Here is a 27647-nt window from a genome sequence, read left to right as displayed (position 1 = left end):
GTGCACAATTCACCCGGCTGCACGGGATCGGCAATCACCCCACAGAGGTCTTTGGGACCCAGACTAAAGCCGTAGAACATCCGGCATCACAGGCCCTTGCTGGCTGAGCGCGCAGTGGTTGTTGAATGTAAGGGAATCTGGAAATCAGAGGCAGACGCTTGTGTTGGGAACACTGGGGCATGGCCACTAGGTAACTCGAGGGGATGGAAGACCACGAGTGTCGATGAAGCCCCCTCGCGCTAGGCCCCAGTGTCCTTGGCCCCCCTCCTGCCTGGAATTGGGAGGAAAAGGGCGGTGTGGCTGGACACAGGGAAATCGACAGCGGGCAATGGGGAATGGAAATGAACACAATTTTGTGGAAGGGCTGCCCCTGGGAGATGTAGCTTATAGATGCACAGAACGCACACATTCCCAGGCAGACAGACCCGCGCTAACCCAGACGTCTCTCTCTCTGTCCAGCTGAATACCTTCTTGGAACCCTGCTCAGTTTTTTCCTGTAGCAGGGAGTTCCCCAGGCCAATGGTGATTTGCTTTTTAAAAACAGGTTTGCTCCTGTTGTCTTTGAAAGTGTGGCCTATTCGTGGAAGGGATGGGTGAGAGGAATCAAGAAAGGATCGGGAGTAATGGATGGTGACTGACGGCATTAGCCCTGTAGCCACTGTCACATCAAGCAGCCAAAAATCCTGGCCTGACACATGCACGAGTGACTCAGGATTTGGGGTGAACAACATGAAATGTCTATAAAGGGGAATGGTTGTCAGAGAGAGATGGAAATCAGGGCACTGGAAGTCATAAGACACTTTGACATATGTAGTAGCCACTTTGGGAAAATGGACTAGTCTCTTAAAAAATGAACTAGCCACTTGAAAAAAATTGACTAGCCACTTCCACAAATGCACTAGTCACCTTTGGAAAACTGACCAGCCATTTTCAAAACCTGACAAGCGCCACTGTTTGAAAATGTACTGGTCATTGAAAAAGTTAACTAGCCACTTTTGAAAATGTATTAGCCATTTAAAATTGAAAATGTACTCAACTCTTGAAAAATATGTTAGGCACTTTTGAAAGTGCATTAGTCACTTTTGAGAATTGACAAGTCATTTAAAAAAAAGATTACTAGCCACTTTTGAAAACTCTCTTGTCATTTAAAATATCTACTAAGTCATTTTTGAAAATGTACTAGCCACCTTTGAAAACCTGACCAGCCATTTTCAAAACCTGACTAGCACCACATTTCAAAATTTACTATTCCTTTAAAAAAAATACTATCCACTCTTGAAAATGTGCTAGACATGTTAAAATAGCCACTAATCATTATTGAAAATATAATATTCTATTGAAAAATATGCTAGCCGCTTTTGAAAATGCACTAATAATTTCTAGGACATTTGCTAGCAACTTTTGGGGAAAAATACTAGCTACTTTTGAAATATTTGCTAGTCAATTTTGTACATGTACTAACCACTTTTGAAACTTTAGGCTGTGGTGGCTATGAATTCTCGAGGGTAGGAGACTGGGCTTGTTTGGCTTCAAGATTTACAAAAGCATCTAGCAATTTTTGAGGGCCTGGATCATTGTAGTTGCCCACTGTGTAATGCCTTAAAGAGGGCCTGGTTTTCAGAAAGCCCCTAAAATCAGGACCATAGAAGGTGCTTGACGTCACTAGACACTTTTGAAAAAAATTACTAGCCACTTTTGGAAACTTACTTGCCATTTTTGAAAACTGGTGCCCTCTCACAGCCTGGTATCCCCTCCTCCCCCACCTCCCTGGATCAGAGCCATGAGCTCATCTAGCCCGGTATCCCATCTCCAAGCTCTGCAGCGAGGGGATCACTTGCTGCAGTGGAAGGGCTCCAGCACAGCCCTCCCCAAAGCCCTGGGTGTTTCCCCGCCCTGCTTATCTATTGTGATGCGGGATGTGTATAAAGGTGGCACCAGGGGCGCCAACCTGATGCCAGCTACAGCAACGGGACAGCAATGAACAGATGCCCGCTCTGGCCAGCCTGCAGTGCATGGCCATATGGTCCGGGGGCCGCGGCATCGCTGGCTCTGGGACTCAGCTAGGAAGGGAAAGATCTCTAGAGACTGATGAGAAGGGCCAGGAGAGCAGGTTCTGGGAGACAGCCCAGGACTCCTGGGTTCATTCCCTGCTCTGTTACGGACTCTATAGGGTGAGTCATTGCATTGCAATAGCACCTATAGGCCACGTCTGAGACCAGGGCCCCGTTGTGCAAGGCGCTGCCCAGACCCTGACTGAGATCAGGGACCCACATCGTGCCAGGCGCTTCCCAGACCCCGACCGAGATCAGGGCCTCATCATGCTGGGCACTGCCCAGATCTCAACCGAGATTGGGACCCCGTTGTGCCAGACGCTTCCCAGACCCTGACCGAGATCAGGGTCCCCCATCGTGCCAGACGCTTCCCAGACCCTGACCGAGATCAGGGTCCCCCATCGTGTCAGACGCTTCCCAGACCCTGACCGAGATCGGGGCCCTGTCGCGCCAGGTGCTGCCCAGATCCCGACCAAAATCAGGGTCCCATCGTGCTGGGCGCTGCCTAGACCCCTACCAAGATTGGGGCCCCGTCGCGCCAGGCGCTGTACAGACAGATGGATGTGTGTGGAGACGGATGGAAGGAGGAAGGGGTGTGTTTGGGGATGGGGGGTTGGATGGATGGAGGATGTTTGGGGATAGACGAGTGAGTCAGTGTGGGGGTGGAAGGATGGAAGGAGTGTATGATAGAGGGATGGAAGGAGGGTGTCTGGGGATGGAGAGGTGTAGGATGGAGGGATGGCTGGAGAGGTGTGTGGGGATGGATGGATGGATTGGGTAGCGGGGTGGATGGATGGATGGGGATGGAGACGTGGACAGATGTTTGGTGATGGGTGTATGATGGATGAATCGAGAGACGGGTGGATGGATGGAGGGGTGTGCAGGGATAATGGGGGGCTGGTGCGACAGGGATGGAGGGGTGTTGGGGATGATGGGTGGGGAGTCCTGTGCGATGGGGGTATGGGGAGGGGTGTTTGGGGATAATGGGGGTATGGGTGGGGGAGGGGCGTGCTGTATGATAGGGTGGGGGAGGGGTGATGGGTGTTTGGGGTGATGTGGGTATGGGTGGGGGAGGGGTATGATGGTAATGGGGGAAGGGGTGTTTGGGGATAATGGGGGATGGGTGGGGTGGAAGGGTGTTTAGGGACAATGGAGGGATAGTCCATCTCTCTAACCCCCCCTTTTCCCCGTTTTTATGGAACCCCGCCATTGCGTTTAATGGTAGGGTCCAACGGTCGGGGGCTACACCATTATTAACCCCCAAGGGGTTCGCCTCCCCCTCTTCTCACCCCGCTTCTCGGTGTTAAATGGGCACCTGAAAATTGACATAAATCCCGTCTGAGCCACTTTTACTCTGTTTATTTTGGTAGAAGCCTATTTTCTAATCTGCTCCCCTCGTTTTTATTTATGGTAGCGGCCAACGGTTGTGCAGTACCGTCTGCGGATTAAACCATTATCAACCTCTATGTGTGACCATGTATTACGCCCCCTCTCACCCAAACCCCTTTGTTCAAGTGCTAATATTTAAATAGGGTTCTGAAAAAGTTATACATTGGTTTCTTTTATAGTTTATAAATGTTGGAGTCCAGATATATAAATATCCCCCTCCCGCTTTGCTCTGTGGTAGCGCCCAACCGCTCCGGCCCCTCTCAGTGGGTCAAACCATTATCTTCCCTGTGTAGGAGGGGAGAATGGAGACTCCCTGCTCCTCAGCCCTTTTAATTCCCCATCTCTCAGACCTGTAATTACATCTTGTGGTTAATTGAGTTACACATCCTGGTTTAAATTCCCTTTGTTTCTATGGCCCAGTCCCATTATATAAGTGGACACCCTTATTTTGAATGGTATCGCCCATCCTCTCAGCTACGAGAGAAGAGGTCGGGCGAGCTCACTCTGGATTGTGGGGAGGAATAGAGCCGGCCAGTACAGGGCTTATCCCGCTTTCCATATTCCTCTTTGTGCTTCAATAGGCTAGAGATGCACATAGAGAATGAAACTGTGGCTCTGTTTGGCTGCCAGGTAGAAAAAGCCTGTCATTGCCTCCCCCCGCTGCTGGTTATAATGGTACAGCCCCCATAGGAGGAGAAGGCCGTTGGGGACCTTTCCATTGAGGAAACAGAAGACGGTTGAGAAAGTACCATTCTAAAAACGGGGGGGTTAGTATCGATTGGCTACTGGGCTCCCTTCATCAGACTGCTTATTTAATTAATGCGTCATAATATCCCTTCATATATTATTGATCTCTCCCCGCGGGTCCCGTAAAGCAGGGGGATTAGAGCTCCGCTTTCAGGGCGCTCCTCCCTCTCAGTAATGGTAGCGCCCTCCCAGGCCGTTCCAGTTGAGACTGTACCAAATAAAAAGAGGGGGGGTGATTGACTTCTTCCACCTTTTTTGCCCTCTTAGTTTAACACCAGCCCCTAGGGGTATGGGGGTTGCGAATCCCTAATTCTCCCACCGTCGGGGATGGGCTCGGCCTGCCCCTGAGTGCTCCCTGCGTGTGGCCCTCCCCTGGTGCGCGGCGTGGTACGTCCCGCAGGGAGGGGGGAAGGCCGGGCCGGGGGCCGGCACGAGCCAGTCGCAGGGTGGGAGGTGGCCTAGACGGAGGGGGAGGCGCCGCTCGCTGGGAGGAGACTTGTGCGCACCCCCCCCCCCGGATCCCCTTTCTCGCCGGGCTCTGGGGGACCATGGGCGGCTGAGGGGAGCCGAGCCCCGGGCGGCCGAGCCGGCGGCCATGGCTGAGGATTACTGGGACCCGCAGCAGCAGCGCTGAGCCCCCTGCAGCGGCAGCCAGGGTAAGAGACACCCCGTGGGGCGGGGCCTGGCGATCCACTGGGACCCGGGGATCCACCCGCCGCAGCACGACGGGGTCGGCACCCGCTGGATCCCACGGATCTTCTGTCCCACCGGGATGGGATCCACTGGGTGCCCGGGATCCACCCACTTGGTCCCATGGGATCGGCACCCACTGGATCTTCTGTCCCATCGGGCTGGGATCCACTGTGTGCCTGGGATCCACCCACTTGGTCCCATGGGATCGGCACCCCCTTTATCCCACGGATCTTCTGCCCCATCGGGCTGGGGTCCACTGGGTGCCCGGGATCCACCCACTTGGTCCCATGGGGTCAACTCACACTGAATTTCTCTCCCTCCTCTGGGACTGGGGGGGATCAACTGTGACCCATGGGATCTACCCACCTGAGCTACATCAGATCTGCATGCACTGGATCCCCCTCTGCACCTTCCCCATTCATTAGGGGTCTGTAATGATTTCTGACCTTATGGGATCCACTCACATGGGATTCTCTACCAGACTTGGTAGCCCCTGTGATCTCTGACCCTAGGATCTACCCACCTTTGCTGTCCTATGTGATCCACTTCATGAAGTGCACCTAAAAGTGATTAATCTTCTGCTTTCCCATTGGCTGGGGGATCTGCTGCAACATCTGGGATCTACCTGTCGTTATTCTCATGGGATATACTCATACTGTATCACTCAGATCCCAGCCCTTAATGGACTGGGGGAACCATGGTGACTTTTGCCATTCCGGAATCTATGTTCTGGTATTGGGATCTACCCACACTGGATTCCTCTGTTCTTCTATGCCTTGGCCTAGGGATCCTTCTGTGACCCCCAGGGATCTACCCTGACCTCCCTGCAAGGATCTACCCCTCCTGCTAACTCTTGCAGGGATCCTCACACTCTTAAATCCCCTGTCACCTTGTGGAGATCTACGCACTTCTTTTGGGCTGGGAAACCACTCGGACCCCCAGGTCCCAGATCCCGTGTGACATTCCCTGGGAGTCGGCCCTCACTAGATCACTCTATTAGGCTGGCAATCTATTTTGCCCTGATTGCCTGGGACTGTTGCTACACCTACTGTATCCCTCTCCCCTTTATTCAGTGTTTGGGCATCTACTCTCACTTCTGGGATCTGCACGTCCTGTTTTGTTGGTGTCGGGGGGATCTAATCTGGATTGTCACTCTGGGTATCTTTCGCTCTGCTCCCCTCTCACTGGTTCTGTCCCAGAAGGGATCTACTGAGGCTCTTTGCCTCGGAGATCTAGCTCCGGTCTCTGCAGAAGGAGAATAATCTGGGGTGAGCCCCCACCATGTTCTCTAGCTGGTCTGGGGAGCTCCCCCAGTTGTGATCCACTATGACCTCTCACTACAGATCTAGCCACATCAATGGATCCCTCTGCACTCGCTTCCGGCTCATTGGGGGAATTCACACCAGTCATCTACCCAGGGGATACAGTGGGAAGGGGATCGGGTGTCTGAAATAGATCCAGGACATTTGGGGAGTGGCGTGTTGTGTCTTCCCCCAGCGTGGCGAGGGCAGAGTGAGAGACGGGTTGCTGGAATCCATTTTGGGAGATCCCTGGGATCTCTCCACTCACCAGATCCCTGTGCAGTCAGGCTAAATCTGGGGAAAGGGGGGGGGGAATTGCTCCCACTCCCGCATGTGTTGGGACAGGCGGAGGGGTTGCTCCCCCTGTGTGGGGGGCGGGGAGGGATGTGCGGGGTTGGTCGCTGCAGTGAGGGTGTGTGTGGGTGGGTGGACATTCCCACCCCCATGTCTGGGGTGGATCTTGGTAGTGGGGAGGGGGATTCCTGGCTTTTCCCTTCAGTGAGTGAATGCAGGAATCCTGGGGGGATAGCAAGGGGGGGCGTCTTTACCCCCCTCTCCCATGTGCTGGGGGGAGATGGACAAGGCTGGATTTGTGTACGCCTGACCCCTGGGAATAAGTGGGGGTTTGGCATCTGGGGTCCCCCCCAGATGGGATTAGTTCACTGCAAAGGCCCCAGCCTGAGTTAAATCTAAGTCATGTGGTTATTTTGAGTGTGGGGGCTGAGCTGGGGGGGGGGGGGTCCTGGATTGGGCTGTGTGTGTGGGGGAGGGAGCTGATTGTGGGGCTGGATCGGGCTGTGTGTGTGTGTGTGGTGGTGGGGGGGCGCTGATCAAGGGGTCTATATCAAGCTGTGGGGGGCTGGCTCTGGCTGGGGCGGGGCATGACTCAGGCTGGCTTGTGGGCCTGTGGTAGCTGATGCTTCTAGGATAGGGTCCCACCATGTGGGACTGGGTGCGTTGGGGGGCAGTGGGAGGGGCACAGTTGGGGGCTGCAGTGCGGGGCTGTTGTCCCATGGTTCATGCTCACTGCACAGGCTGGGAGTGTCTGAGAGGGGGCTAGATCCGGGGCCCCCTCGCCCTACTTCAGGGTCCCCTGGGTGGGCGGGCAGGCGGATCCGGGGCCTCCTGCTTGGCTGGTGTCTTGGGGGTGGGGGGCAGTGGCCTGGCAGATTGACCCTTCCAAGCAGATCAGTCTGGGAGTTGAGGGGGCTCCTATCGCACCCCGTCCTTGCCCCTTGGAAGGGCTGGCTGTGGCATGGCTGACTCGGGGAGTTGAGAGCCTGTCCAGGCTGCTTACCGCCCCCAATCAGACCCGGTTGGCTGGTGCTGGTAGCGCCCCCTCCCCTCCCCTCCCCTCCCCCTGTCTGACCCCCGGCACTCGCCTCAGACGGACTGGATGCCTGGTGTCCTGGCCTCTGTCCCTGGGGCTGCCTCTCTCCGGCAGAGTTGGGGGGAGTGTGACCTGGTGCCAGCTGCTGGGAACGGAGCCCCAGAGTCCTGGCTCTCCCCCCTTCCCCCCAACCACTTGACCCCACTCCCCCTCAGAGCTGGGGAGAGAACCCAGGAGTCTTGGCTGCCTGCCCCCCAATGCTGTGGGGAGCGGGGCACTACCCTGGCTCCAGTGCCCATGTGGTGCTGGGGAGGGGAAGGGGCTCTGTGGCTGGAGAAGGGGTAGGATGCGGGGGGGAGGGTTTATGGCTGAGGACTGGGTGAGGTCTGGGGGCAGGGTCTGAGCCAGGGGATCTTAGTGCTGGGTGTTTTTTTGCGGGGGGGCGCTGACGGGCTGGGTCCATGGGCTGAAGGAAGCGGGTGTGAGGGGGTGGGGAAAGATCTTTGTGGGGAGGTTGGCTCAGGAGATGGGGCTCTCGGGATGGAGGTCAGGTCCAGGGGTATCTCGGGGGGGGGGCAGTGTCTAGGGGATGGATTTGGTATCTTTCGGGGGATGGGGCTGAGGGGTCAGATGGATGGGGGCTGGGGGTCTTGGAGGGTTCAGAGGTCTGGGGCCCTGGATGGGGGGCTTGGGGTGGTGGGAATGGGGGGGTTGGAGGCATGGGGCTCCCGGGGGCTGGTCCAGGGCATGGTGCTGGGTTGTCTGGGGGGCAGTTCTCTCCCTGCATGGCCCCTCCCTCTTCTGAAAGGGCAGGTCTACCTCCCCCCAGTTCCTGGGCTGCTGCCCCGGGCTCCGCCCCCCACGGTAGGTCAGTTGGTCCCAGGAGGTATTAATAGCTCAGTGAGTCGCTCCCCAGGCAGCCCCCCAGCTTCACCCCCCCACGGTGTCTGTAGCTGCGGCTTCGAGACCTGGGCCTCCTCCCTCTGGCTGATCGGTAGGATCCATGCGCCCCGCATCTCTGGCCTTTTACTGCTGGGGTGGGGGGGGTGCTCCTGGCCACTGGGGCGGGGGGGGCGGTAATTGTGGAGACAGGCGCTCCTTGGATTGGACCATTGACCCACTGGATGTGCCCCCCAGGACAGCTGGGAGGGGGAGCCCAGGGCTGGGCTAGCAGGGGGTGTGTGGAGGGGCACTGCAGGGGTGGGAGTGAGGGGAGCCCAGGAGTAGGCTAGCAGGGGGTGCGGGGTGGGAGTGAGGGGTACTGGGTGGGGAGCTGGAGGGAGCCAGGGGTGGGCTAGCAGGGGGTGCAGGGTGGAAGTGAGGGGCACTGGGTGTGTGTGTGTGGAGGGAGCCAGGGGTGGGCTAGCAGGGGGTGCGGGGCGGGAGTGAGGGGCACCAGCAGGGCTGCGGGGGAAGCCAGCTCAAACTCCCCTCCCCCTGGCCTTGCTGCCCCCTCGAGTCCTTTCTGGGTGATGGAGGTGACTTGTTGCTGGTGCCCCCCTGCTGTGTGGGGGACCCATGGGGGAGGCTGGTGCCCGGCTCCTGGGAGTCCCAGAGCTGGGGCTTGGTGGCCAAGGTGGGTCTGGGATAAGAATAAGGTCGGGGGGACGTGAGCCGGGCTCTGGCATTTCCCCTGCCCGTATCCGGGGCTGAGCCTGCACCCGGCTCTGCCCACAGGATCCCTGTGGGCATCCAGAGCCATGGAAGGAGGGTTTATGTAGAGGTATCTCCTCACCTGTGCCAGCTGGGAGCACCTAGAGGGGACAGGGAGTGAGGGGAAGGGGCTGCTGCTTGCTCAGGTCCCCCTCAAAGTCCCCCAGAAAAGGGCAGTGATGGGTAGATGGTGCAAAGCCACTGGAGCCTACTCCCCTCCCAAAGCCAGGGAGAGAACCCAGGAGTCCTGGCTCCCAGCCCCCACCTGTTCTAACCACTAGCCCCCACTCCCCTGCCAGAGCCAGGGAGAGAACCCAGCCCCCTCTCTAACCATAGACCCCACTCCCTGCCAGGACAGGTAAGCTGCCAGGTGCTTCAGTAGCCCTGGGCTGGGGTTGGCCTGGCATAAGCCTGTGTGGTAGGTGCCCTGTGTGCTGGGGGGCAAGGCTGCATGGGGCTGGATTTGTGCCCTGGCCCCAGCAGGTGGCTCAAGCCAAAAGGATTCTGCGGATACCTCCATATGGTGAAGGAAGGGGAAGCAGGCGGCCTGAGTCGCCCCCCAGTGGGGCCAGCGCTGACAGCTGGGGGAGAATGCCCCCTGCTGAGTCCCGGCCCAGCTCCCTGCAGCACGGCCCCGCCTTCCAGGGGAGAGCGCCCCTTGCCGAGCCCCCTGCCCACAGCACGGTGCCCCTAGTGCCCGGCCCTACTGCCCGGGGACAGCACCTCCTCCTGAGCCCCCTGCCCCACAGCATGGTGTCCCCCAGAGTCCAGCCATGACTGCCGGGGGGAGTGCCTCCTGCACTGCTCGCTGCAGCACCCCCCCAGCGCCCGGTCTTGCCTGCCAGGGGAGAGTGCCCCTGCCCAGTCCCCCACCCCGCAGCCCCCTGCCAAGCCCCATGCTTGGCTATTGCCATCCTGTGCTTCTCTGTACTTTCACCCACTGTTGCCCTCAACCGTGGCGGATCCTTCCCCCATGTACTGACAGTGGAGCAGCAGTTGGAGACTGTGGGTATTTCTCCAGCCCCCAACCAATTGGAGGGATGTGAACTGCCTCCGGTGTCACAGCCGGGCGTTACTCCTGGAGCCTACTGATGGCAGCAAGTACACTTTGCTAATTCACCATCACCGTGGGACCATCCAACTGCTGGGATCATCCTGGGACCCCTTCTGTGCTGTCAGTAACCCTCCTGGAGCTGACCCCCTGCCAGAGGCTCCTTCCAGAATCCCAAGCCTCTCACACTAACCTTGGCTCCTCCCACATGCCCCAAGCTCCTCCCAGAGTCAGCTGTTCAGACATCGCCATAGTAACATCAAATGGCCTGTGATCCATCGCTAGTCTTCAGAGTTAATGGGGCAGCATTTCAGTCCTTCCACCCATCAGCTACTGTGCCCCTTTCCTGGTGAGGGCCCCTCCCTGAGTCCCCCTGCAGCTGACCCTTTGTGGGAGACATATGGGTCCAACCCCACCCCCAGGTGTTCCCTATGGTCCATGAGTCTGATACCGGGCGGGGGGGGCACCATGCTGGCTGGCCTGTAGGGCTGATTCGGGGGGCACTGGCTGGTTGACCTGTGGGGTCTGATCTGGGGGGTCACTGGCTGTCCCATGGGTCTGATGTGAGGGGGCATCAGACCAGCTGACCCCTGGGTTTGATGTGGGGAGCACTGGCTGGATAGCCATGCTGCGGGGTGACTAATCCATCCGGGTTGTCCATTCCTGGGGCGTAACGTGAGACACATGCTGGGGTGGGAGCATCAATTCCGTGCATAGCCCTGGCCCCGACCCCGACCGACCTCTGCTTGCCATGGCCCTTAGCCGGGGAGCAGGGTAGGGGGCTCATGGTTAGTACATTTCCTTAGACTCTTTCCTCTAGAGTTTTTCCCCAGCTGCCCCGCCACAGAAGTGGCTGCATCTCAGCACCAGGGCAGCCCTCCTTGTGCAGCGTTATGTGCGGCTGTTCCCCAGCTGCCCTGCCCCAGAGGTGACTGCATCCCAGTTCCAGGGCAACCCTCCTTGTGTACCTGATCTGGTGTTTCAGGCTGTGGTGTCCTTTCCCCTCTGTGCAGCTGCCCCACCATGGATCGGATGAAGAAGATCAAGAGGCAGCTCTCAATGACCTTGCGGGGGAGCCGGACGGCCGAGAAGAACCTCAATGAGCAGATCAACATCGAGGAGAACAACAGCAGTGACACCGGTGAGCCCCTCCCCCAGCCGGGCCTGCTGCGGATCCTGGTGCCCGGGGCAGCTCCGCCCACTCCGGTGCCTTCCCATGAGACCTTTCTGTGCTGGGCGTGGACAAGATCCGGACTGAGACCTTCCCTTTAAGCTGGCTCTTGCTGTGAGAGCACCTTTAAGACATTTGAGGGGCCTGGAGGCATTAACTGCCCCTTTAAGGTGTTCCACTTACAAGACGGTGCCTTAAAGGGGTCTGTGCACAAGGCCACCCCTTTAAGGCTTTCTGCAGGCATAACCGCCCCTTTAAGGTTTTACTTGAGCATGGTTGTCTTTTTAACATTCCCTGTGGGTGTTATGGCCCTTTTAAGACGTCCCTTGGTGTGATGGACTGCTAAAGGGTCCGGGGATGTGGCTGCCCCTTTAAGACCTCCCTGGCTGTGCCTATGTGGTGGTCTCTGGGCATGGCCGTCCCTTTAAAGGCTGCCTCCTCTTCCCTCCTCACCCCACCCTCTCCATTGCTGGTGGCCCAATTGGGAACCAGCCTAGGCAGTGATTGGGTGGGCTCCATAGAGGTGGCCAATGGCCAGGTGGAATATACCATCCCACTTTTGCTGTAGGGGTGTGACAGTCGGGTCTCACATCCATTGGACCTGACCAAAGCCCCAAATGGGGGTGTTTGAGCAGGTTGGGCAGGGCTGTGGGCCCGGACTCCTCAGTTCTCTCCCTGGCTCTGGGAGGGGAGTGGGGTCTGTTGGTTAGAGCAGGGCGGGCTGGGAGCCAGGATGCTGGGGGCATTACTGATGCTTTGAAGGGTTAATTGGGAGGTCGGGATTAGGATGGGGGCTGAGTTCAGGAATGGGGATGGTTGGACCCCAGTGCTCTGGCTTGATGTGTGGGGGTGTCCATGGCCCCCCCACGGGTACGTCCCCCCGGTCTCTCCCGGATTTTGTTTCTGTTCTGTTGTATTTTTGTTTCTTCATTTTCTTTTTCTTTTCTTTTTTGTCTGTGTTTAATTTCTGCCCCCCCACCTGCCCTGTCCTCCTCCCTTCCGGCTGTGTGACCTCTGTGACCTGGACCCCCCACGCACCCCCTTCCCTCTGGCTCTGTAACCCCCCGCATCTGCCCCCCCTCCTCTGGGCTGCATGATTCCCCCACATCTACCCCCCAACCTGCTCTGGCTGTTTGATCCCCTCCCCCTATCCTCCCACCCCCCTGAGCTGTGCCGCCCCCCCATCTACTCCCCTCTCTATATGGTCCCCCAACCCAACCCCCACATCCTCTCCCCTGGCTGTGTGACTGCCCCCCTCCCCCAATCTTTCTCTTCTTGTGGGCTGGGCTCCCCTGCGCCCCATGTCTCGTGCCCCCCAGGCCTGGCGGGGAAGAGCGGGCGTCCCTGGGGCGCCTCGCGCAGCGTCTATTCCTTCCTGCAGCGCCGGCCGCGCCCGGGCGTGACCCGCAGCCTGAGCGCCCACCTCGCCCGTGCCAGCCGACTAGGTGACTATGGAGGGGCAGCGCAGACCCCAGGGACCCCCCTGAGCCAGTCAGCTCCCCTTCTGTGGAGCCGATCACCGCTCGGAAAGAGGAATGGGGGCTAGTGGGTTAGAGTGTGGAGGGGGCTATGAGCCAGGACTCCTGGGTTCTCTCCCTGTCTCTGGGTGGGCAGTGGGGTCTAGTGGTCAGAGCGGGGGGAACTCGTGAGCTGTAGTGCTGACGGAGTGGGGGGGTAACCAGCCCCTCCCCCTTTCAGTGGCTGTGGTTTATGTTTTATTATGTGGGCAGCTGAGCCGGGCTGGCAGGACGCGGGGGCAGCGGGTGAGCGGTGGGGGAGCCCTGGGGGGTCGCTCTCAGAGTTCCAGACGCTTTCAGGGTGTGCTGGCCACTGCACGCTGAGCCCGCCTGGGTTTGCTGCCTCTGGCTGCCTGGCAGTGTTGGGGGAGGTGGGGGCCTCCAGCAGGGGGCGTTGTGGCGAGGGCTGGCTGGGTGGGGGCCTCCAGCAGGGGGCGCTGTGGCGAGGGCTGGCGGGGGGAGTGCTGTGTGTGTTGATGCTGGCTGGGGTGCTGGCAGTGCAGTGTCTCCAGCAGGGGGCGCTGTGGGGTCTCTGGCAGGGGGTTCTGTGCGGGAGGCCAGTTGGGGGGTCTCTGGCAGGGGGAGCTGTGGGGGGGCCGGCTGGGGGTCTCCTTCGTCCCGGTAACTCCCCCTCTGCTCTGCCTCCCGCCCGCCCCCAGAGATGGTGCAGGAGGACGTGAAGATGGGCTCCGACGGGGAGAGCGACCAGGCGTCCGGCACCTCGTCCGACGAGGTCCAGTCCCCCGTGCGGGTCCGCATGCGCCACAGCTCGGCCCGCAAGATCTCCTCTGAGGTGGGGGGGCGGCCGGGCTCCGAGGGGACTGGGGCGAGATCCTGCGGGAGGGCGGCAGGAGGGTTGGGGGGATGGTGGGGAGAGGGGGTCAGGGATCCAGGGGTGGGTGGAGGTGATATGCGGGGGGAGGATGAGGGCTGTGGAGGGAAGAGGTCGCAGGGGGTCACCGACCGCAGGGCGGGGGGGGGTGGTCGCTGATTGTGCCCGTGACCCCCATCCCTGCACCCCCCAGGACATTAACAAGCGGCTCTCGCTGCCGGCCGACATCCGCCTGCCCGAGGGCTGCCTGGAGAAGCTGGCACTGAACAGCCCCTTGTTCGACCAGCCCCTCAGCCGGCGGCTGCGCCGTGTCTCGCTGGTGAGAGCCCGCCCCCCGCATGTCCTCCGGTGCCCCCCGCGTGTCTCCTGGCCAGCCCCATGGTGCCCCCATCCTGCCCCCCAGTCCCCCACCTCCAGTGTTCCCTCGCCGGCTGCCTGCTCTACGGTGCCCCCTGGCTGCCCCACAGCTGGCCCCCTGCCCCATGGCCCCCCCATTCCCCCTCCCGCTGGGAGCCAGCCCTCCCCGGCAGGCGTCTCACGGCTGGTCTCTTGCCTGCAGTCGGAGATCGGCTTCGGGAAGCTGGAAACCTACGTGAAGCTGGACAAGCTGGGAGAGGTGGGAGCTGGGCCCCGGGGGTGGGTGGGTGGGGTTCTGTCTCAGGAATCCTGACCCTAATGCCGCCCCACCCCAGATCCGATCCAGGGCATGAGATTTGGCGGGGGAGGGGGAAAGTGACTGGGGGCGGGAGGGGCCAGGAGCTGGGCCATGGGGCTGGGGAGAGGATGGGGGATGGGACTGTGGGGTGAGGGGGAAGGGCTGGGGGGTGATGGGGCAGAGATCAGGGGGCCGGACTGGGGGCCATGGGCCAGGGAAGGAGGGCAAGTGGCTGGTTAGGGGATGGGGCAGGAGGGGCCCCCCAGCTGTGACCTCCAGTTCTGTCCCCCCCCCCCCCTTCACTGCCCCACAGGGGACGTACGCCACTGTCTACAAGGGCAAGAGCAAACTGACCGACAACCTGGTGGCGCTGAAGGAAATCCGCCTGGAGCACGAGGAGGGGGCGCCCTGCACAGCCATCCGCGAAGGTACCTGCTCAAGGGGCGGGCTGGGGGACAAGCCGGAGGGCAGGCAGGGGAACAAGCTGTGGGGGTGCTGTCACGGAGTCCCCGGGGCGATGCACTGGAACTGCTCCCTACGAAGCCAGGCGGGACTCGGGGGGACCCTTCTCTCTTGGAGCTACTGTCCCCAGGGCACAAAGCTTATGCAGCTTCCACCTTCCTGGGGCTGACTCCGGAGCATTCAGCCTCCCCTGCCTCACTGTGTGCTTCCCGCAGCGAGTCTGCATGGGGCGGGGTCCTGGGAGAGCCAGAGGGTCCTGCCCCCCAACTCCACAGTCGGATGGGACTCTCAGCCAGTGGGGAAAACAGAAGGTTTATTAGCTGACAGGAACATGGTCTAAACCAGAATCATAGAATCATAGAATATCAGGGTTGGAAGGGACCCCTGAAGGTCATCTAGTCCAACCCCCTGCTCGAAGCAGGACCAATTCCCAGTTAAATCATCCCAGCCAGGGCTTTGTCAAGCCTGACCTTAAAAACCTCCAAGGAAGGAGATTCTACCACCTCCCTAGGTAACGCATTCCAGTGTTTCACCACCCTCTTAGTGAAAAAGTTTTTCCTAATATCCAATCTAAACCTCCCCCACTGCAACTTGAGACCATTACTCCTCGTTCTGTCATCTGCTACCATTGAGAACAGTCTAGAGCCATCCTCTTTGGAACCCCCTTTCAGGTAGTTGAAAGCAGCTATCAAATCCCCCCTCATTCTTCTCTTCTGCAGGCTAAACAATCCCAGCTCCCTCAGCCTCTCCTCATAAGTCATGTGTTCTAGACCCCTAATCATTTTTGTTGCCCTTCGCTGGACTCTCTCCAATTTATCCACATCCTTCTTGTAGTGTGGGGCCCAAAACTGGACACAGTACTCCAGATGAGGCCTCACCAATGTCAAATAGAGGGGAACGATCACGTCCCTCGATCTGCTCGCTATGCCCCTACTTATACATCCCAAAATGCCATTGGCCTTCTTGGCAACAAGGGCACACTGCTGACTCATATCCAGCTTCTCGTCCACTGTCACCCCTAGGTCCTTTTCCGCAGAACTGCTGCCTAGCCATTCGGTCCCTAGTCTGTAGCAGTGCATTGGATTCTTCCATCCTAAGTGCAGGACCCTGCGCTTATCCTTATTGAACCTCATCAGATTTCTTTTGGCCCAATCCTCCAATTTGTCTAGGTCCTTCTGTATCCTATCCCTGCCCTCCAGCGTATCTACCTCTCCTCCCAGTTTAGTATCATCCGCAAATTTGCTGAGAGTGCAATCCACACCATCCTCCAGATCATTTATGAAGATATTGAACAAAACCGGCCCCAGGACCGACCCTTGGGGCACTCCACTTGACACCGGCTGCCAACTAGACATGGAGCCATTGATCACTACCCGTTGAGCCCGACAATCTAGCCAGCTTGTAGGTACAGAGACCAGGACCCCTCAGTCAGGTCCGTCTTGGGGCCAGGGCGGTCAGACCCCGGGTCTGGGCCTCCCTCTCTTCCCCCCACAGCCAGCTCCAAAACTGAAACCCTCCAGCCCTTCCTCTGGCCTTTGCCTCTTTCCCCAGGCCAGGAGGCCACCTAATCTCTTTGTTCTCCAACCCCCTCAGTTGGCACCTTGCAGGGGGGGGCCCAGGCCATCAAGAGACAGGGTGTCGGCCATTCTCTGTGCAGATCCCATCACACTGGCCCTCTAGGGCTCTGCAACAGTTGCACCCACTTATCCCCCCACCTAGATACTTAAGAACTGCCTAGGGGAAACTGAGGAACCCACACCATATTCAGAGAGAACATTAAGAACAGTCCCACTTCGTCACAGGTGTCGGGGGAGTAGGCTGTGGGGGTGCCAGGGGGGCAGGCTGGGAGGTGGGCCGGAGGTGCTGGGGGACGCCGGGGGGAGCAGGCTGGGGGGTGTTCTAGGGGGCAGGCTGGGTATACTGGGGGACAGGTTGTTAGGCGGGCTGGAGGGACCAGGAACCAGGAGGTGGGCCGGGGAGTGGGCCAGAGATACTGGGTGGCAGGCTGGGGGGCGGGCTGGAGGTGCTGGGGGGTGCCGGGGGGAGCAGGCTAGGGGGCTGTGGGGCTGAGATTCACTCGACCTGCCCCTCCCCCCCCCCACCTCCCAGTGTCCCTGCTGAAGGACCTGAAACACGCCAACATTGTCACCCTGCACGACATCATCCACACGGAGAAGTCGCTGACCCTGGTCTTCGAGTACCTGGTGAGTGGGGGGCTGGGGGCGGCTCGGGGGGACCCCGGCGTCCGAGCGGCATTAACCCTGCCCTGCTCCTGCAGGATAAGGACCTGAAGCAGTACCTGGATGACTGCGGCAACCTCATCAACATGCACAATGTCAAGGTAAGTGTGGGGAGGACGGGGGGGCTCCTGGGGCCCCCCAGGGCCAGGCTGATGGCATCTCTCTGTCCCCCCCAGCTCTTCCTCTTCCAGCTGCTACGGGGCCTGGCGTACTGCCACCGCCAGAAGGTGCTGCACCGCGACCTCAAACCCCAGAACCTGCTCATCAACGAGCGGGGCGAGCTCAAGCTGGCCGACTTCGGTGAGCCCCAGAGCCCCCCTGAACCCCCAACCACCCTCAAACCCCCACCCCGCCCCCCAGAACCTGCTCATCAGCGAGCGGGGCGAGCTCAAGTTGGCCGACTTCGGTGAGCCCCAGAGCCCCCCTGAATCCCCAACTACCCTCAAACCCCCACCCCGCCCCCCAGAACCTGCTCATCAGCGAGCGGGGCGAGCTCAAGCTGGCCGTCTTCGGTGAGCCCCAGAGCCCCCCTGAACCCCCAACTACCCTCAAACCCCCACCCCGCCCCCCAGAACCTGCTCATCAGCGAGCGGGGCGAGCTCAAGCTGGCCGACTTCGGTGAGCTCCGGAACCCACCAGCCCCCCGGAACCTCCCAACTACCCCTGAACCCTACAACCACCCTCCAGACCCTGCTCAGCAATGAGCGGGGGGAGTTCAAGCTGGCCGACTTCGGTGAGCCCCCTAACCCCCCCCCCCCCAGAACCTGCTCAGCAACGAGTGTGGTGAGTTTAAGCTGGCCAATTTCTGCGAGCCCCTGAACCCCCAGACCCCCCTGACTGGCCCCCAGCCTCCAGTGCCAGCCCACTCTCTCTATGCCAGGTCTGGCGCGGGCCAAGTCCATCCCCACCAAGACGTACTCCAATGAAGTGGTGACGCTCTGGTACCGGCCCCCCGACATCCTGCTGGGCTCCACCGAGTACTCCACGCAGATCGACATGTGGTGAGCCAGGGGGTGCCACGGTGGCTGGTGCCACGCTTGCCTGGCCTGGGACCCTCCTCCTGCCCCACCTGCTGCTCCCCTCCCGCCCCTGCTCCTCCTGCCCACCCCACCCTAACCCCGCTTCTCCTCCCACCCCATACAAGTCCCCAGCCCCCTTCTGCTCCCCCTTCTGCCCCTCCCCACTTTCAGGACGACCTTCCTCTCCTCCTGCTCCCAGTCCAGCTCCCCTATCCGGGCCTGGCCTCTTCTTCCCTCCCCCCCGCCCACCTCTCTAACCATGTGGGGACCCCTTGGATACCACACCTGAACTGCTGCCCCCTCCCCCAGGAGCTCCCCATCCCCCACGCAGTCCCCAGCTCCCCACCCCACTCTGTCCAGTGGGGCCTGCTCAGTGACACTGACGCCCCCCCCCCCCCGCCCTTCTGGTGCTTTAGACCAGCCCTGGTGGGGGGCAGGTCCCCTCCTGCAGCCCAGGTGGTTTTGCTGTCAGTAGCGCTGGGGTGGGGGTGCCGTGCCTCTGAGCGCCCATGGGAACTGGGTGGGGGCTGTGCCAGGGAGACCCCCCCCCTGCCAAATTCTGGGTGCCCTGACCCCAGCGCCTCTTCCCCCAGGGGCGTGGGCTGCATATTCTACGAGATGTCCACGGGCCGCCCGCTCTTCCCCGGCTCCACCGTGGAGGAGCAACTGCACTTCATCTTCCGCATCCTTGGTGAGAGGGGGCGCTCAGCGGGGACTATTGGGGTGCTCGGGGGGTGCTGTGCTGCAGGGAGCATGGTCGGAGGGTGCCATGCTGCAGGGGGTGTCGTGCTGCGGGCGGGGGGGCGCGTGTGTTGCAGAGTCATGGGGGGCTGTGCTCTGGAACAGGATTTTGGGGGACCCTCCTGTCTCGGAGCAGACTGTTGCCCGGGCAAGACGCTGCCCCAGCTTCCTCCTTCCTGGGGCTGACCCTGGAGCATTCAGCGTCCCCGTGCGCTTCCTGCAGCGATTCCTCCCCGGGTCAGGCTCCTGCCCCCCGACTCTGCAGCCAGCTGTGACTGTCAGCCAGCCGGGAACACAGAAGGTTTATTAGAGGACAGGAACACGGCGTAGAACGGAGCTTGTTAACCTAGAAATCAGAGACTTTCAGCCAAGTCCATCTTGGGGAGTCCTGGGCCAGACGCCCTGGACTCCCCACCTCTTCCAGTCCCCCCAAGCAGACTGCCCAGCTTCCAGACACCCCACCTCAGACAGCCCCATTGCTTCTCCTTGTCTTTGTCTCGCTTCCCGGCAAAGAGTCACCTGGTTGCATCCCCCGCCTGGGTCTCCGGTTACGAAGGGCATGGGCCATCGCCTACCTGCAGGCAGCTGGAGCCACCTCACCTGCCCCCCGAGGGTCTCGGCCAAAGTCACACACCCCTATTCCCACCACTTAGGCATTGGAGCAACACACAGGGAAACTGAGGCACACACAGTATTCATACAAAACAATAAAACTCACAGAGGCTCACACACAACATAACAAGGGAAAATCCCCACATCATCCTCACTTCAGGAGGTGGGTGGGGGCTCAGCAGGGATCACCGTGCTGCAAGGGGAGGGTGGGGGGGCTCAGCAGGGGGTGCTGTGCTGCAGAGGGTGGGCGGGGGGCTCCACGGGGCCCTGTCATATTCTCACCCTATCCCCTCTGCCCTCCGCCCAGGGACCCCCAATGAGGAGACGTGGCCGGGAATCCTGTCCAACGAGGAGTTCCGATCCTACAACTACCCCAAGTACCGGCCCGAGGCCCTGCTCAATCATGCGCCCAGGTCAGCCCTGGGGCTGCTGCATGCGGGGAGTCCCGGGGGCTGCGAGGGGAGGGCCGGCGGGCCGGATCCTCCAGGGGCCTGTGGGGGGAGGACCAGGGGGGTAGGATCTCCCTGTGGGCTGCGGGTGTGTGTGTGTAAATCCCCCTGTGGTTTTATGGGGTCTCCTTTTGGGCTGATATTTCCCATGTGCCCCGTGTAGGCTGGACAGTGATGGAGCCGACCTGCTGGGCAAACTGCTGCAGGTGAGAGACGGGGGGTCGGAGGGGCCGGGTTACCTTGGCTTGTAGCGTGGGATTTGGGGGTGGGGGATTTGGGGGTGACGGGGGTGCTGGTGTGTCTGCCGCCTGGGGCATGTCCAGACCTCTGACCACCCTCCCCCCCCCCCGGGGGGGGCATGTCTCGGCAGTTCGAGGGGCGGAAGCGGATGTCAGCGGCCGAGGCCATGGGGCATCTCTTCTTCCACTGCCTGGGCGAGCGCGTCACCAAGCTCCCGGACAGTGAGTGATCCGTGTGGGGGGCTTGGCGCAGGTCGGGGTGCTGGAGGTTGTGCTGAGTCGGGGGGGGGGGGGGCTCGGGGCAGGTTGGGGTGCCGGAGGTGGAGGGGGGGGCTGAGTCAGGCGGGGCCGGGGGCTCGGGGCAGGTTGGGGTGCTGGAGGTGGCGGGGGGCTGAGTCGGGCGGGGCCGGGGGCTCGGGGCAGGTCGGGGTGCTGGAGGTGGCGGGGGGGCTGAGTCGGGCGGGGCCGGGGGCTCGGAGCAGGTCGGGGTGCTGGAGGTTGTGCTGAGTCGGGGGGGGGGGGCTCGGGGCAGGTCGGGGTGCTGGAGGTGGCGGGGGGGCTGAGTCGGGCGGGGCCGGGGGGCTCGGGGCAGGTTGGGGTGCTGGAGGTGGCGGGGGGCTGAGTCGGGCGGGGCCGGGGGCTCGGGGCAGGTTGGGGTGCTGGAGGTGGCGGGGGGCTGAGTCGGGCGGGGCCGGGGGCTCGGGGCAGGTCGGGGTGCTGGAGGTGGCGGGGGGGCTGAGTCGGGCGGGGCCGGGGGCTCGGAGCAGGTCGGGGTGCTGGAGGTGGCGGGGGGGCTGAGTCGGGCGGGGCCGGGGGGCTCGGGGCAGGTCGGGGTGCTGGAGGTGGCGGGGGGGCTGAGTCGGGCGGGGCCGGGGGGCTCGGGGCAGGTCGGGGTGCTGGAGGTGGCGGGGGGGCTGAGTCGGGCGGGGCCGGGGGGCTCGGGGCAGGTCGGGGTGCTGGAGGTGGCGGGGGGGCTGAGTCGGGCGGGGCCGGGGGGCTCGGGGCAGGTCGGGGTGCTGGAGGTGGCGGGGGGGCTGAGTCGGGCGGGGCCGGGGGGCTCGGGGCAGGTCGGGGTGCTGGAGGTGGCGGGGGGCTGAGTCGGGCGGGGCCGGGGGGCTCGGGGCAGGTCGGGGTGCTGGAGGTGGCGCTGAGTCGGGGAGGGGCCGGGGGGCTCGGGGCAGGTCGGGGTGCTGGAGGTGGCGGGGGGGCTGAGTCGGGCGGGGCCGGGGGGCTCGGGGCAGGTCGGGGTGCTGGGGGGGGCGGGGCCAGGGGGCTCGGGGCAGGTCGGGGTGCTGGAGGTGGCGGGGGGGCTGAGTCCGGCGGGGCCGGGGGGCTCGGGGCAGGTCGGGGTGCTGGGGGGGGCGGGGCCGGGGGGCTCGGGGCAGGTCGGGGTGCTGGAGGTGGCGGGGGGGCTGAGTCGGGCGGGGCCGGGGGGCTCGGGGCAGGTCGGGGTGCTGGGGGGGGTGGGGCCGGGGGGCTCGGGGCAGGTCGGGGTGCTGGAGGTGGCGGGGGGGCTGAGTCGGGCGGGGCCGGGGGGCTCGGGGCAGGTCGGGGTGCTGGGGGGGGCGGGGCCGGGGGGCTCGGGGCAGGTCGGGGTGCTGGAGGTGGCGGGGGTGCTGGGGGGGGGCGGGGCCGGGGGGCTCGGGGCAGGTCGGGGTGCTGGAGGTGGCGGGGGGGCTGAGTCGGGCGGGGCCGGGGGGCTCGGGGCAGGTCAGGGTGCTGGAGGTGGCGGGGGGGCTGAGTCGGGTTGCGCTAAGATGGGCAAAGAGGAACATTATGAGTTGGGTGGGGGTGGTTTGGGGGTGTACAGACTCGGGCGGAGCTGAGGGAATTCAGAGTGGGGGGCAGGGCTGTGGGGAGCTGTAACTGCCCCCTGTGATCCCTCTGCCACCGCCCCCCCTCCGTGTCTCCACAGCCACGTCCATATTTGCACTAAAGGAGATTCAGCTACAGAAGGAGACGGGGCTGCGCTCAGCTTCCCTGCCTGACTCAGGTAAGACATGGCCCCCCAGCCCCTCAGTTGCCCCCCCAACAATGCCCTGATCCAACCGCAGCTCCTCCCTGCCCCATTCAGGTGAGACATGGCCGCCTGCGGCCCCCAGCCCCTCCCTGCCCCACTCACAGCCCCTCCCTGCCCAACACAGGTGAGACATGGCCCCCCAGCCTCCCCTGCAGTCCCCAACCCACCCACAGCCCCTCCTTGCCTGACTAAGGTGAGACATGGCTCCCCACATCCCCCCCGCAGCCCCCTGACCCACCTACAGGCCCTCCCTGCCCGAGTCAGGTGAGACATGCCCCCCCCCCCCGCAGCCTCCCCCACAGCCCCTTCCTGTCTGACTGAGGGGGGACCCCGCCCACAACTCCCCCTGCTGACCCCTCTGCCCACACAGACATGCTCCCCAAGCCCTCTTCCCCCCTGCCCCAACTTAACGTGCCCTCCAGCACCTGACTGCTGACACTGGTCTGTTCTGGGGGGCAGCTAATTCATCTCTGACCTACCCCCAGCTGGGACCCCCCATCAGGGGGGAGAGGGGACCACCTGCCGCAGCCCTGCTAGGGCCCTTCCTGCTCAGGATGGGGGTGAAGCTTCCCCCTTGAAGACTCCCCCCCCGGCCCTGCTCCCCCAGGCCCCGGCTGCGCGGTGAACGCTCTCTCCTCTCCCGCAGGGGGTGCCGCCTTCCGGGTAGTGGACACTGAATTTTAGCCTTCGGGTCAGGTACTTCCCCCCCACATCCCCCCTCCCATGGCCCCCCCCAGCTCTCAGCATGGCCCCCCATCACCGCCACCCCCCTCAAGGTTCCTCATCCGGACCTCCTCCCCCAGCTGGGAGCACATGGGGCACCCTGCTCCTTATCACCCCCAATACACACCCGCCCCACGGGCACTGTATTGGCTGTAGCAGGATGGGCGGCATGGGGGGCATAGGCTGGGGGTGGGTGGGGGGCAGTGTGGGGGGAATCCAGCAGCGGTGGGGAGGCCGCTGTCTCTCTTTAATCCTTTTGCTCCCCCCCACAGTGAACGGGCAGAACCGACGGCCCAGCTTATTGTTGTGACCCTGCCGAGCCACAGTGACGTGGGAGGGGCAGGGGCTGGCCTGACATAAACCCGCCCCCAGCCGGGACTCTGCCCCTTTGGGTTGGACGCCGCCTTCGGGGATGGGACTCGGGCCGTGCCCTGGGGCTGGAGGGGCCCGATCCCCTTCTGGGGGGGGGTGGCGCCGGCTGGACGGCAGATGCCCCCCCCATGTTGTTTAAGTTTTATTTTTTCAAGGCAATATTATAAATATAGAGAAATAATCTATAGCCCCCCCCCCCTCGCCGGGAGGGATGGGCATGGGGGGGGCAGCCCCCCGGAGTTATGTTTCCATGGAGATGTTTGATTCTGCCCCCTCTGTGGGGGAGGGGGCCACAACCCCTTCTGTACCCCCCAGGTTGCCTGGTGGGGGGGTTAATCCAGGGGGTTATATTCTGTCACTCGCCCCCACCCTAAATCCTCCTCTCCTGCCACCCAACACCCGCTGAGCTGTGGGGACAGAAGTCTTCCAGATATGGTGACACTGGGGGGTGGCTGCTGTTGCAGACGTGTGAATGGGCGGGGGGGTGTACCCCAGATGTGGTAGGTCCCTTTGCAGCAGTGTGTGTGGGGTGCCCGACAGTCTGCAACCCCTCCGCATTCGAGTGATGTGTCCCTGGGGAGTCCCCTTCCCTCCCCAAACCCCAGCATGTCCCCTTCCTGCAGGGCTTAGCTCCGCCCCCACGTCCTGCTGGGTCGGCATGTGGGGTGAACACTGGCTGATGCCAGTGAGTTCAGTGGGGCGGCTGCCAGCTCCCCTTCCCCACTTAGTACTCAGGGCTCACGTGGGGCCAGCTGCACCTTTCTCCCAGTCCTTACTTTTGGTACTTGGCCCTTACTCTGCCCCTACTCCCCTGTTACTCAGCTACTACTCCCATGTTACTCAGTCCTTAGTCTAGCCCTGTTTCTGTGTTACTCAGCCCTTACTCCTACAGTACTTGGCCCTTACTCTGTCCCTATTTCCATGTTACTCAGCCCTTACTCTGACCCTACTTCCATCTTACTCAGCTCCTACTCTCAAGTTGCTCAGCCCTTACTCTGCCCCACTCATGTTACTCTACCCCTATTCTCATGACACTCTCCTTCAACTCCCATGTAACTCTTCCTCACTCCCATGTTACTCAGGTCCTACTCACACAATACTGTCTATACTCCCATATTACTCAGCCCTTACTTTACCCCTACTCAGATGATACTTAACCGCATTCAGTCCTTACACAAATGTTACTTGGCCCCTACTCACATCTTGTTCAGCTCTTACTTGGCCCCTAGTCAACCCCTAGTCAAATCTTACACAGTCCCTTGGTGCCTTATTTGGCTCCTATTCAAATGTTACTCAGCTCTCACTCAACCCCTCCTGAGATCTTACTCGGTTCCCTCCTCAGCTGTTACACAAGTAACAGCTGTAGTCAGCCCTAGGATGCTCCTGGCTCAGCCCCTCCTCAGTCACTTCCCAGACTCTCTGCTCAGTCCTTGCTCCCGTCCTTAGTCAATACTTAGTCCTTATTCAGGTGTTACTCCACATCCTCTCACTCCTAACTCAGCCCCTACTCGACTGTTACTCTCTACTCAGTGCTTAGTCCATGCTCAGGTGTTACTTGGCCTGTTCTGCCTTCCCTCGAACATTATTCTGTGGTTACTGAGGTCCTACTCACCTGTTACTCCAGTCCCTGTTCAAACCTGACAGTCTTTATTCAGACATTACTCCATCCTTACTTGAGCTTTACTCTGTCCTGAGCTAGTTGCTCACACATTACTTGGTCCTTACTCCATAAATCCAGAAGGGAGTCCGAGTATCATGGGGTGATCTGAAGTAACAGAAATGAAATTCACTAGGCCACAGCGAGGGGGAGTAGGAAGAATTTTGACCTGGGCATGCAGGACGCTCCCAGGGTGACGCTGAACCCCCAGGGTGCCACAGCCGTGAAAATGGCCGGTGCAAGGCTAGGACGGTGTGGGCGAGGAATTTCCATCGCAGACAGAGCCTGCGCCCAGCGCTGGCCACCTGTGTTGTAGACCATGCAGGCTGAGGTGGGCCCCCCGGTCTCTCCGTAAATCCGTGGGGAGGACAAGGAGGGGCTGGAGCAGCAGTGAGGGGCAGACACCCTGGCTAGTGGGATGCTCTTGCTGACTCAGGACAGGATGCGCCTGAGCTCCCAGGGTAGCGACACTAGCTGCAACTGGAACTACTGGCCCGGGCAGCCCATCCAGTCCTAGGCGTTTACTCGTATGATACTCAGCCAGCCCCTACTTGATCTGGTTTTAGTTTTTACCCAGTCTTCAGTCCAATGTTACTCTGGCCAGACATGTTACTCAGTCACTGCTCTGGATTTACTCCATCCCTACTCCTGTTACCCTGCCGGTACTCAGCTGTGAGTCCCTACCCAGCCCTTCTCAGTCTTAGCCTAGATATTGCTCTGTCTTTACTCAAATGCTGCTCCGCCCTGATAAGTCTTATCTTAGATGTTACCAGCCCTAATGCAACTGTTACTTGGTCCTTCCCCAAACAGTACTCCATCCTTACAGTCCCAATTTAGTTGTTGTTTAGTCCTTACTCAGAGTAATCTGACCGTACTAAAATGTTACTACCACCTTACTCAAACACTACTCGGTCCGTACTGAAACACTACTCCATTGTTTCTCAAATGTTACTCAGTCCCTAGACAGTCTTACCCTTAGATATTACTTATTTTTACTCAAAAGTTATTAAATCCTTACTCAGTCCTGAATCAAATGTTACTTGGTCCACACCTAGCCCTTACTTTGGCTTAGTTGATTTGCTACTCCTTCCTTACTCACATGTTACTCGGTCCCTTTCCAGCACCTGCTCAGTTGTGGGTACTCAGTCCTTAATCAAACACTACTCAGCTACTACTCTGTCCTTACTCGTTACTCAGGCAAATCCCTCCTTGTCCCTGCTCTAGTCCAGCACTGCTCAGGATTGGATCCTGCATCCCCTTCCAGCTCCATCCTGCAGCCCCCTGCCCCGCACTCCTTGATGGACCCCGGCCAGGCTGTCCCGCCCAGAGGGCTCTGTGTGCTCCTGGCTCCCCCTAGTGGCTAGGAAGGATCAACTGCAGTTGGAAGGGCCAAGCCTTTAACTCAGGGGTAAAGGCCGGGGGTTGGAACCCTGCTGTGGGAGTGTCAGTTTAAAGGCGGACCCTATATCCCCCAGGCAGTGCGCCCCCTCCATCTCTCTCTCTATATATATTGTGTGTGTGTGTGCGTGTATATATGTACATATCTAGCCTTTTTTATATGCAGCATGTAGTGCTTGTGGGATGGAATGTCTTTCCTTGGAAGAGCCATACCCATAGTTATAAAAATGACAATACCCCCCCCAGCTGAGCTGCAGCCACTTCTGGGGCGGGGCAGCGGGGAACGGCCTCCCGTAATGCTGCATGAGGAAGGCTCGGCCGGCGCTGAGATGTAGCCAGCTCTCCTCGTGGATCAGAATGGTCCCCCCCCATTCCCCTGTTCCCCCCTCTGGCCCCCCTGCTCTGACCCATAAGACTGAAGGTGTCGAAGTGAGAGTCCCTGGGCGGGGTGGTGTCTGTTTTCTCTTTCTCTGCTGGGCACCTGGCAGGACTGGGGCCTGGGGAGTGTCAGCGAGATGCTGTGGTGGGGGCGGTGCCAGTGGGGTGGGTCAGTGGGTGGGTTTGGTCTGGGATCCATTCCTGGCAGGTGTGGGTTTTACTGGGGGGAACTGGATCCCTGTGCACAGAAGAGGGAGGGATCTCAGCTGTGAACCCTGCATGGAGGGGGAATCCCACATCAGATCCCTTCATGAGTAGGAGGGTGGGATCCTGGCCTGGAGAGGAGGGGGCAGGGCTAAGACCAGATCCCTGGTGGGGAGGAGGGAGGGATCCTAGAGTTGGATCCCTGCATGCAGAGGAAGGTGATCCCATAATGGATCCATATAGGTGGAGGAAAGAGGGATCTTGGAGAGTAGGGGATCTCAGAGGATCCCTGGGCAGGGAGGAGGAGGTTGCCAGAGTAGATCTGTGCATGGAAAGGGGGACCCTGGACTGGATTTCCCTGCCTGGGGGGCCCTGCAGTGGTCCAGAGTGGATTCAGTAGGGACAGAGCCCCCTCCCCTGCCAGCTGTGTCCTCCCCAGCCCTGTAGATGGAGGTGGAGTCTCTGTGACAGGGGGGCTTTGGCTCAGCAGGCAAAGGGTTAACCTGCCTATACATATCAATGTTTGAGGGGGGAGGGCTGTATCTGAGCTGCGTGGGAGATGGAGCCTCCCTCGTTTTTTGTCTGGGGTGAGAGACTGTTCTGCACTCAATGTATGGAAATTATTAAAGTCTCCATGGAACCCAGGCGTCCTGCGTCTTCATTCACCCTGCAGATGGGGGGGAGTGGATGGTGGATCCTAACTATGGACCCACCCCCCACTTGCTGAATCCAAGCTGTGGGTC

The 27647-nt window shown here is 60.8% G+C and overlaps 1 protein-coding gene across 4 annotated transcripts; it reads left to right on the top strand.

Annotated features, from left to right (window-relative positions):
* Positions 1-4643: 4643 nt before the first annotated feature.
* Positions 4644-27544, top strand: CDK16 (cyclin dependent kinase 16). 4 transcript variants are annotated; one of them, XM_077840616.1, is made up of 18 exons: positions 4644-4843; positions 11229-11356; positions 12706-12831; positions 13563-13696; positions 13929-14054; positions 14295-14351; positions 14704-14818; positions 16962-17056; positions 17131-17193; positions 17269-17392; positions 17973-18093; positions 18705-18802; positions 19772-19877; positions 20077-20119; positions 20284-20374; positions 22068-22145; positions 22819-22868; positions 23168-27544. In XM_077840616.1, exons 2-17 carry the CDS (start codon positions 11239-11241, stop codon positions 22854-22856), a joined length of 1533 nt encoding a protein of 510 aa, XP_077696742.1. In that variant the 5' UTR covers positions 4644-4843; positions 11229-11238; the 3' UTR covers positions 22857-22868; positions 23168-27544. The 4 variants fall into 4 exon arrangements, with proteins under 4 accessions (XP_077696742.1, XP_077696744.1, XP_077696743.1 ...); XM_077840618.1 differs by lacking the exon at positions 12706-12831; XM_077840617.1 differs by lacking the exon at positions 22819-22868.
* Positions 27545-27647: the final 103 nt, after the last annotated feature.

The sequence above is a fragment of the Eretmochelys imbricata genome, chromosome 23, assembly GCF_965152235.1.
Source record: "Eretmochelys imbricata isolate rEreImb1 chromosome 23, rEreImb1.hap1, whole genome shotgun sequence".
Lineage (NCBI taxonomy): Eukaryota > Metazoa > Chordata > Testudines > Cheloniidae > Eretmochelys > Eretmochelys imbricata.
Note: the sequence above shows the minus strand (reverse complement) of the source record. Positions and strands in the feature narration are given on the sequence as shown.

What these genes read in the sequence shown, in the direction of transcription:
- CDK16 (XM_077840617.1), top strand. Translation starts at nt 11,239, where the DNA reads ATGGATCGGATGAAGAAGATCAAGAGGCAGCTCTCAATGACCTTGCGG. An exon ending in CCCGCAAGATCTCCTCTGAG is followed by an intron (nt 13,697 to 13,928) that starts GTGGGGGGGCGG and finishes TGCACCCCCCAG; the next exon opens with GACATTAACAAGCGGCTCTC. An exon ending in TCAACATGCACAATGTCAAG is followed by an intron (nt 17,194 to 17,268) that starts GTAAGTGTGGGG and finishes TGTCCCCCCCAG; the next exon opens with CTCTTCCTCTTCCAGCTGCT.